This window comes from Carcharodon carcharias, chromosome 1, assembly GCF_017639515.1.
Source record: "Carcharodon carcharias isolate sCarCar2 chromosome 1, sCarCar2.pri, whole genome shotgun sequence".
NCBI lineage: Eukaryota > Metazoa > Chordata > Chondrichthyes > Lamniformes > Lamnidae > Carcharodon > Carcharodon carcharias.
Window position 1 is genome coordinate 139,898,752 of NC_054467.1, and position 10,671 is coordinate 139,909,422.

Genomic DNA, 10,671 nt, shown 5'->3' on the forward strand with positions numbered 1-10,671 from the left:
GAGCAGCAGTGTTTTTCATAGCTCGCCTGTTGTTTACAGCCCTCAGGGGGGCTGGGGGCAAATGATGCCTGCCCCGGAGACAACTGCTGAGGGGTGTGGGAGGAGTGGGGAAGGGAGTATCCGGGGGCAAGTGTTGGCCATCCTCAGAGGCAACTGCTGAGGAGGTGGGGTGTCCAGGCTAAGTGCTGGCCAACTTTGAGACAACTGTGGGGGAGGGGGGGGTTGTGTCCAGGGGCAAGTGCTGGCCAGCCTCAGAGATGACTGTTGCGTGGGTGGGGGCAGTGAGGGGTCAAGTGCTGCCCTGCCGCTGCATCCTGCTCAAAGACAATCAAGGTGCGGGGGGGCAGGGTAAGCGAGGGAAGTGGCCATGCATTAGGGACACCTGTATAAACTGACCATGCCTCTGCAACTGAGACAGGTCAGGCACAGCCACAGTGATGTGATTGAAGTCAGTCCTCCTAGCCTGCCCACCCATGCAAGCAATGTGGTGGCACCAAAGGGCCACCAAGGGCTCCATACTTTAACCCCAACCCCTCCAGGACAGACTCTGAGACCACCACCACTTTATTGGGCCACAGAGCAGTTGGACTGCATATGTTATACAATCGCCTCGCCAACACTGGCCATGTAGCAGTCACTGCTGGAGGCGCTCATAGCCCCTTGCAATCTCAGCATTCCGGTTTGGACCAGCCTCCCCCATGTCGCAGGTTGACAGGGCAGCCATGCAGTGCACTCTGGCCATCTGACGGGTGACCAGCACTCTCCGGGAAGCATTAAGGGGCGGTCACACAGGGCCAGGAAAGGTGCTAAGTACAGCTATGATAACCACGTCTCTCTCTCTCTTTCATGCTGCAGGAGGACCACGTCAGGATCATGGATCCTGGTGACCTAGCTGTATGCCTGATGGCCTACATAGAGCAAAGAAGACTGAGAAGAGAGTGACTGAGGCTCCTGGCCGTGCAAAGGCAGGAGCAGTAACCTCATGAAGAAGGGGCAGCAGGGGCTCCCACACACACTGCCCAGGAGCGACAGCGAGCTATGGCTGGTCAGTGCCTTGCAACACCCAGGGTCGATAGACACCACCTGCCATTCCTGTAGGTGACCAAGAACCAGTGTTGCCGATGACTGCACATGTGTAGGGATCTGGTGGCTCACATCTGCCACTTACTGCAGGACCTGGTGCCAAGGGGACGGGAAGGGCATCCACTGCAAGTGGCTGTGAAAGCGACCATGGTGCTCAATTTCTATTCCAGTGGCTCCTTTCAGGGCTCCACAGGTGACCTCTGTAGGATTTCACAATCCGCCACCCACAAATGCATCCATGAGGTCACGGATGCCATCTTCTCCATGGCACACAACTTTGTGCATTTTGTCTGGGACATGGGCAGCCAGGATGCAAGGGCCATTGGATACGCCCTGAGCTCAGGATTCCCACAGGTGCAGCGTGTGATTGACTGCACTCATGTAGCGCTCAGGTCTCCATTGCTACACGCAGTGGATTTCATCAACCGCAATGGTTTCCACTCACTGAACATGCAGCTGGTATGTGATCCCCAGAAACACATCCTGCTGGTGTGTGCATGGTTTCCAGGGAGTGTGCACGATGCATACACGCTGAGTCACTCACAGATCCCTGCAGTCTTCCAGGGTCCACAGAGGTTGCAGGGTTGGCTCCTCGGGCACAAGGGCTACGCACAGAGGCCGTGGCTGATGACACCCACGCAGCGGCCTCAGATGCAGCAGAGCTACACTATAATGAGGCTCATTCAGCAGCTCGCAACTTGGTGGAGCAGACCATCAGGATGCTGAAGATGCGGTTCTGGTGCCTGGACGAGTCTGGTGGAACCCTGCAATACAGTCTGCAGAGGGTGTCACGCATCGTCATTGCCTGCTATGTTCTTTACAACTTGGCGCTCCAATGGGGTGAGGATCTGGCTGAGGAGGAGATGGAGGAGCTGCACGTCTCCTCCAATGAGGACACCATTGGGAATGAGGGAGTCCTCGGTGGTGACGACGATGGGGATGAGGCTCTCGCACTGGCTAGACGAGGCAGGCACATTTGGGAGGCCGTCATAGCTGCCAGATTTGTGGAGGATGATGATTACATGCAGTGAGGTGTCCCCATAGTTCCTCACATCGTAGTTGTGAATGTTTGATTCCAGTCTGGCTTATTGCAGTGCCAATATCCTCTGTGAGAATGCTCCTGTCATAGAGATGCAGTGGAGACCCTAATAGTCGTTCGATCACAGGAGGATGATGACAACTTGCAGTCAGGACACTCCATAGATCTTCACATAGCCTGTGAGAACAGCTGACTCCTGTCTGGCCGAGCCAGCTCTTTTGCGCTCCATGAACAGGCCCATCTCCGAGACGCAGCCATGAAACTTTAGACGCATCTGATGCTGTGTTCGCCTTCAGCACCTCAGCCCTTCAGGAGCTGGTGCACAGCATCTCTGGTCGCAGATGCTGGTGTGATGGATTCCAGCCTCACCTTAAAGGTGCTGAGAGCTCACAGAGAGAATGAGAGAACTCTGTGGTGCCTGCCCACTACATCCTGGCAGCAATGATCAGCACCATTAAAGTGCAGGCATCAGTAATGTTTCCGGGGAGACAGAGGCTGGGCCATCACTGTGGTCTTAAAGGTTGCACTGGACACAAGGAAGAGGCCCAGGACTGAGACTTTTATTTTGTGCAGAAAGGTTTCACATCTGGGTGACAAGAACACTGCTCATCAGAACAACAAGCCAAGGCAGGGTGACATTCTTAGGAGTTTATTGACAATAGTGAACTATACGTACAAGTGATCAACACCCGCAGCTAGGCTGTGCAACTACTTTTACCTAACTTTCCTAACCCTGCCACCACATCTTGGTGCTGCCTGGACATCCACAGCGGAGGTGGAGGCAGCCTGCTGACTGTGACACCCTGTCTGTGATGACTTTGGCGGGTGTCCTCTGGAGGCCAAGACTTGGAGGGCCCTGGCCTGCTTTCAGGGTCCTGCAGTGTGGCAGTGACACCCTCCTCAGCCTGCAGAACTGGAGCTGCTGAGGTCACAGGAAGAGGGGACTCAGATGGGCAGGTCACTCCCAAAGTCACCTGGGTGGATGGCCCCTGAGCGTGCACCTGCTCATCCTCTTCCCTATGGATGCCGGAGGGCCCCTGGCTGACTCTGTGAGCGGAAGGGTAGCTGGAGCGAGATTGAGCTGTCCAGCACCCCTCTCGCGTACACAGTGTTGGAGGCCAGCTATGGCATCAGCAATGGAGTTAAGCCCATGCAGCAGTGATGTCCAGGACCAAGGTCTCCATGGCGGCCACCCTCCTGCCAGTGTTGGCCTCGGTGCGTTGCAATGGTGGCACTATCACCTCAGACTGAAGGCGGACTGATTCCTCCACCGTGCCCTGCAATCTGAGGAGTGCAGCAGACATCCCTTCCAAATGTTCCCTAGCTTGCCTTTGCAGCTCCAGGAACTGTGACATGACCGAGCCTAGAGGCTTAGCAAAGTTCTGGCCTCCAGCAGTCCTCCAAATGCCGGGAACCTGGGAAGCCCCTTCCTCCACCTGCTGTGGATCAGACAGTGTGATATGCTCATCAGATTGTGATCCCGAGGCTACTCTAAAGCTAGGTCCCACCAAAGTGTGTGACTCTGCACTGGTGGAGGGTGTGGGTGAGCGCTGTGACAGGTCTCCAGGGAGGGCACCTTCAGGTTCCTCTTCAGAGGTTTCCTCGGGGCTTGATTGGAGGCTCTGGCTCATGGGCTCTGTTGGCTCTTTGGCAGATGTGCCTGCGAAAGCGAGGGGAGGTAATTAGTGCGTGGCAGTGGCCTGTGAAAGAGGACACGTCACTCATGGCATGGTTGTCTGATGAATGTTGCACTGCTGGATCCTCACTTGGTAGAGCAGCGCCGACCTCAACCTTCAGCACATGACTGGTCCCGGTCATCGCTGGCCAGCTGAATGGCTCTGTTTTCGAATTCCGTCAGAAATTTGATCTCCAGCATCCCTCTACCTGTCTGTGACCTTTCCCTCCTGTTGTGACCCAGTTTGCCTGGATAGAGATGGGGAGAGCGTATCATGATGCCTGCTGGGCCAGATGATAAGTATGCCTGGCCTGCGTGAGTTGTGAGCGGGATGAGGACAATGACGGTGTGTGTGAGAGGTGAATGGTGATGTCCCTTGCACTGTCAGTGAGTGAGGGCCCTGTGGATGTGTGATGGGTTTGTGAGTGCGAGAGTTGGGAGTGATGAAAAGAGTGACTTACCCTGGCGGAACAGAGAAGGTCATTCATCTTTTTGCGGCACTGGGTGGCTGTCCTCCTCTGCAGGGCATTTGCACTGTCCACCGCTGCCACTGCCTCCCAAGCTGGGTTAGTGACATTGCTGCCCATCCTGCGGCCAGAGCTGGTGTAGAGCACATCCCGGTGGGCCACCACAGCATCCAGCAGTCGCTCAAGGAAACCATCATTGAAGCGGGTACTGCAGCCTTTTTTCCTTTGCTGGCTACACCTCCTGGGCAGCGGTGGTGATCTGGTGGTGATGAGCGCTTTGCAGTTGCCTTTCAATAGCGGGGTGATGGCGGGCAGGCGGGCGAATGAGAGCCCACTCACCATGGAAACAGCATGTTTTTTGGAAATGAATAAATAATGAAGCAGGTTCAGGATGATACGGCGTGAAAACCCGCCATTTTCATCAGCAGGTAGGATTCCATTTTACCTGCTTAATACTGCACTTAGTGCAATTCTGGAAAATCCCGCCCATAGTTTCAGGCCAGGGTAATGTGGGGTTTGCAGGTGGCAGTGTCCCCATGTGTCTGCCGTTCTTCTAGGTGGTAGAGGTTGATTTGGATGGAACCTTGGTGAGTTGATGCATTGCATCTTGTAGATGATATACACTGCTGCTGCTGTGCGCCCGTGGTGTGGGGAGTGAATGATGGATGGAGTGAATGATGGATGAAGTGCTGATCAATTGAACTGCTTTATGGTTTCAAACTCCTTGAGTGGTTGTTGGAGCCACAATAATCCAGACAAGTGGAGAATATACCATTACATTCCTGACGTTTAAATGGTGGACAAGCATTGGAGTGTCAGGAGGTGAGCTTCTCACAGTAGAACCCCAGCCTCTGACCTGTTTGTGTAGCCACAATGTTTATATGGCCAGTCCATTTATATGGCTGGTCAATGGTAACCATCCCTGGATGTTGATAGTGGAGAATTCAGTGATGGTAATGCTGTTGAATGCAAAGGGGAAATTGTTAAACTCTCTCTTGTTGGAGATGGTCATTGCCTGGCACTTGTGTGGCATGAATGTTACTTACCACCTATCAGCACAAGGCTGAACATTGTCCCCATCTTGCTGCAGATAGACATGGACTGCTTCAGTATCTGAAGAGTCATGAATGGTATTGAATACCCTATAATCATCAGTGAACATCTCTACTTCTAAACTTATGATGGAGGGGAAGTCATTGATGAAACAGCTGAAGATGGTTGAACCATGAAGAACTCCTACAACCATGTCCTGAAGCTGAAATGATTTGCCTCCTACAACCACAACGACCTTTCTTTGTGCTAGGTATGACTCTAATCAGTGGAGCGTTTGTTCGAGCAAACTTGGGATATAATTGACAATGGCAGGCCAAATTTATTGTTCATTTCTAGTCACTCTAAGATGAGTGTGGATCTTCTCTTGAAACCATTCTACGGTGTTTATTCCAATGGTGCTCCTATCATGTTGATCGTGGGAATTCCAGATTTTTGACACAAGAAACTACAGTGATTATATGTCCAAATAATTTAGATATCCTAAGTTCTTAATTGCTGCACTCTTGGAAAACCATCCAGGCCATTGTGTTTGTTTATGAAAATTGCCAGCAACTAATTTTATCAATAGGTTTCTGATCTGTGTAATTTTCTTAATTTAAAGCGAGATCCATCAGGAGCAGTATCTGTAAAGGATGTTTTGGCTCGAGCTGCAGCAAAGGGACTACTAGAAGGAGTTGAGGCACCTAGAATTCGAAAAAAGGAAGAAAAGCGAAAGAAAAGCAAAGTCTTTACACCAAAAATGGGGTCTTTCAGTGGGGCCCAGTCCAGAATCACTGAGTTTTTAAATGAACAGAAATCAGCTACAGTTAATGGAAATTCCGCAGCTTCCCAGCAATTATCTAGAAGTGATGCCAGTACAACCGGGTCAAGTACCAAATTACCACAACGCGTGCCTATTCCTACCTTACCCAATAGAGTAAAGAGAAATATTAGCAATGTTTCTTCAGTGGGAAGGATTGCTAGTAGGAAAGGAAGTTCAACTGGAACACAACAAGAGATGAAATTGGTTTTAAAGCCAGTAGAGATGTTGCTTCCTCCAGTTACAATACGATACCTCAATTCATCTGGGGTTCAAAACCATGGTTATAATCAACCCTACCTCTTCCAGTACCATGGATTAACTAGTCAACCAGCATTCCCTTATTCACGTAATGCATTTGTGACTTCACTTGGTGTGAAAAAACAAAGAGATACAGGTATGTCTATTCCGCGCAGGCAACCACGTCCTTGGCTCTGAGGTAAAAGCTGACCATAGAAAATACTCTGAAATTTGAATTGCGTCTTTAATGTGTATTGCTTTGATGTTTTATATAATTGTTTTAAAAATATTTCAGTGTACATGTTTGAAGTATATTGTACTGTCTATGAACTCATTGCTGGACAAGTAGCATAATCTATGGGTTAGCTGATGGCAATAAAAGAATCAGAAAATAATGTATAGTCAGTAATCTTAAAATTTAAGCATACACACAATCATTTACCAGACATGCATTGTAACAGCAAAGATTTGCCAAGAGAAGGAAGGCTAGAACAATTACATGAGTGTCCTTACTAGCCAAAATATAGTGAAATCCTAAACCCCAGAAAGAACCTTTTGAAAAGGTAATTTTGGCAGCACTTGTTCTCTTTCTAGCTGTTTTCCTTTTTGAAATGAAACTATATTCTATATATTATCAGGAGATAGGCAAGCCAGTCCAAGAAAATCATAATGACTCTGTTCGATCAAACTAATTTAAGTCAAAACCACACAACCTTTCCTTTCTCGGTTATGCCAGGCCACTTTGTTGTTTTTTTAACACTGACGAACCAAACACGGGGAGAGCATGTAACCCTAATAATTCTTGACCTTAATAAGAAGTTTGAGAAGAACTAGTTCAAGAGCTATGTACTAGGTACGAAACAAAAATAAAGTATTTAAAAATGAAAAACTTTGCTTAGCAACTTCCTACCCTGAATACAAAGCACAGAATTAGCCACTCTAATGAGGAAGCTTTAACCCAGAAGAAAGGGTATGTGCCTGTATTCATTGAATATTAATCATTATACCAAAAGTGGGGTGATTGAATTACCTTCATTTGTTTTTACACCCATATTGTGATTAATCACACAGTAGAGCCTCAAAGATGAAAACATCCTATAACATCCTGTAGATGACTGCTTTACATAGATTTAGGAAAATAAAGGGGTATGTAATGTTCTTTGTTTTCTAAATAAGGTCCTTGTTGTATATCTACCTAATCTCTGATACTGAGTAGCTTAGGCTTTTATTTTGCAGCCTGAATATAGTAAGATTGAGGCCACTGGGTGCATTAAATTTTGAGTTCCGCAGTAGCAGCACTATGTTGTCAGCAAATTAGATGCTTCCAGTCCCTTCTATCTTAATTTTTTTTCTACTTTGAAGCCTGGGGAAGGGTGGTAGGAACAAATAAAAAGCGAAAAGTAGATTTTGTTGCAACATCAGCTGTTCAAAAGGGAAAGTGTCTGAATGGACGCTGTTGGTGCTTGCGGTGATTTAAGGGTTTCCTCCCACTTTGCAAACTTGGTGTAATATATTACATGAGAAAATCTTAGATGTAGTATGTCTATATCAAAAATCCCATTCGGTGATTGATATCAACTGTAATTCTTTCAACAAAGTGTTAATTTATCATCATTTGATCAAGTAATCTACTTTTTATTTTGTATTCTCTACATGACAGCCATTTGAGGGCTGTCTTTACCCACCGCATATTTAATATCTATCAACTCCCCAGCATGTTTGCTGAAAAGCATCCTATACCATCCTGTGTGTATTAACTCTTCTAATAATAATCTTCCTTTTGCATGCTTGAATCCTGTTTCAAATAGAGATGTTTGCCTGTAGCTGGAACATCTCAGGATGATTCTGTGAAGGTCAAATAAAATAGTAGCTGCAGACTGGTACATCAAGGATCCTGCCTTATTTCTGAGCCTTAATAGCCACATTTATTTGCGGTGGGTGGGGAGGGCAGTCACTGAATCCTCCATAACCATGTAAAACTAAAACTGTTTGGCCTTCTCTCTATCTCCATTTTCAGCTTCACTAGTTGGGCCTTTTTTCTGAGTTAGTTTTATGGTTGATAGGTCCAAGGTTTACAATGTCTGCATGAATCACCCCTGAAATATGTTTTGCTTAATTTCTTTCCCAGCTGACAAACTAATAATCTCCCACTTTGTTTCTCTAATCAACCTTCCAATGTCTACTTCCAAGAAAAAATAAAGTTAAACTATGTATTACTAGTAAAGAAACTGAATGAAGTATCAATTATAATAGTATTTAATCTGTCTATTCTAAGATTGAAAATCAACAATACTTTTATTATTTTTGAAAGAAATTATGTCATCAAGACTTTAACTTAATATTGTGCTGAATGGTTAAGCCACAATGTGATTGTAAGAGGAAGGAACTTTAATGGGTGTCCTGGAGATTGGGCCTTTATTTTGTGTGGTTCTGGCCTGAATTTGTTTAAGCGGACTAACATATACAATTTTGTTTGTTGGCTGGCTGATCTACAATAGTATCTGGAGTGTAGCTAATCAAGAATTTTGCAGACTTTTTGTTTAAATTCTCACAGTTACATGCGAATAGCTTCAAATTACTGGGGTTTAGCACATACACCAACTATTGCATGTACATTTACGCCTGCTGTTAGAAAATTTAATAATAGTAAATCTTACATTTAACTGAAAAACTACCGATCAAATTACTGTATAAATAAAATGGGGGCATTAATAGTTTAAACATTGTTACTCCTTTCCTGAATAAGTGCATTGTAGATCAATGTAGCTTGTGGTGGGTACAGGAAAACAGATAGAGAAGAGAGACATTGCCACTACTGTCTAGAATAACAAAAGTATTCAAAAATTGCAGAAGACAAAATTGCCATTATTTACTTTTAAGATAGAATTTGCTGATAGAAATGGCATGTGAAATGTCATTAAAATTAAATTGGTCTATTAATACAAATTTCAATCTTCAAATTACATTCAGTAATATCAATATGAATCACTATAGTATTATAATACTGTAATGGGGAGCAATCTTGGGGAACGTTTAAATTAGCTTGAGTGGTTGAATATTTTCTATTCAAATGTTCTCATTTATTAAAAATTGTCAAGTTTTCTGTATACTTTGATGGTATGCACCATGACAGAGCTATTTTACCGTAAGTGTAAGGCAGAATTCTATTTCTTTTCTATAGTTGCATTTTTAGCACTCAGGTCAATTCTGGTCTGGCATAAAATAATGAGTTTGTTAGCTGCTCCAATTTGAAAGCACTGTGTCCATTCACAAATTGGCATTTGCATGCACTTCCGACACAATCATGCCCTCACATTATTATTTAAATGAGTACCCAAAGAGGATGGCAAGCCATTCCATCCCCCAAACATCTGTGTTATTTTTAAAGCATTTAATGCATATATTTTATGAAAATTTAGATATGACCCCTGCCTCATTGAGAACAAATGTACATTTCTGGCCATTGCTTTTTTTTCTATAAATGAAGAATTTATTACAAGAGGGTGGTATATTCTGTCATGTGAGTGCCTCCAAGGCATAGCCAGTGCAATCTCAAATTGATTTTTTCAAATCACTTAGATGCTGTACAAAATGGTGTTATAATGAAGACTCCATGCTGTTGCCAGTGATTTGAGGAATTAACTTATTCTCTTCAATGCAAGGAAAAGTATGATCCACACATTGTGCCATTATGTAGCACATACAATGAATAGAATTCTGCCAATAATCTCTTTAATATTTTAGTGTTATTGCACATTCTTTGTTCATCTTGTAGTTCGAATAGGTTTGTACTTATTTATGTATTTGCTGTACAATGTTCCAATTACAATTAAATTGTAACAAATGTACCCTTCTTTTGTAGTTTTTATTTCTATAAAAGTTTTAACACAACCAACTTCTGCAGTAAAATGAGATGCCACAAATGGATTCTGCATCACAATATAACACATTATTCAGTGTTTGCCAATGCTTTTCAGCTTGGAATTGAATAAATTAAATTTATAACTTATAGATATCAAAGCTGTTCCTGGAAGCACAAAGCGGCAAGACTTGAAGACAGAATGTACTGTATGCTCATCAAAAAGGGCTTGAAGGCAGGATATTCTCTGTGCTCATTAAAAGATTTGAAGTCAGGATTGTCTGTGTGCATCAAATATTTCCAAACACTAAGCATATAGACTTGTCAATAGAGAATGAAGATAGGTTTTGGTAGAACATTACCTATAGTTCCATAGTGAAATTAATGGGCAGTTAAAGAGATCTGCCAGTTTTCAATAAAGCTCCAAGTGAATGTATTGGAATTGGAAAGAGCCGA

General features: G+C 44.9%; 1 protein-coding gene across 1 annotated transcript in view; it reads left to right on the forward strand.

Annotated features, from left to right (window-relative positions):
- LOC121275380 (putative methyltransferase NSUN7) overlaps positions 1 to 10,448 on the forward strand; it is a 156,981-nt gene extending 146,533 nt beyond the window's left edge. Inside the window, exons 11-12 of the mRNA XM_041182918.1 lie at positions 5,919 to 6,513; positions 10,369 to 10,448. Coding sequence (XP_041038852.1) covers positions 5,919 to 6,513; positions 10,369 to 10,448 — 675 coding nt within the window. The remainder of the gene's footprint in view (positions 1 to 5,918; positions 6,514 to 10,368) is intronic.
- Positions 10,449 to 10,671: the final 223 nt, after the last annotated feature.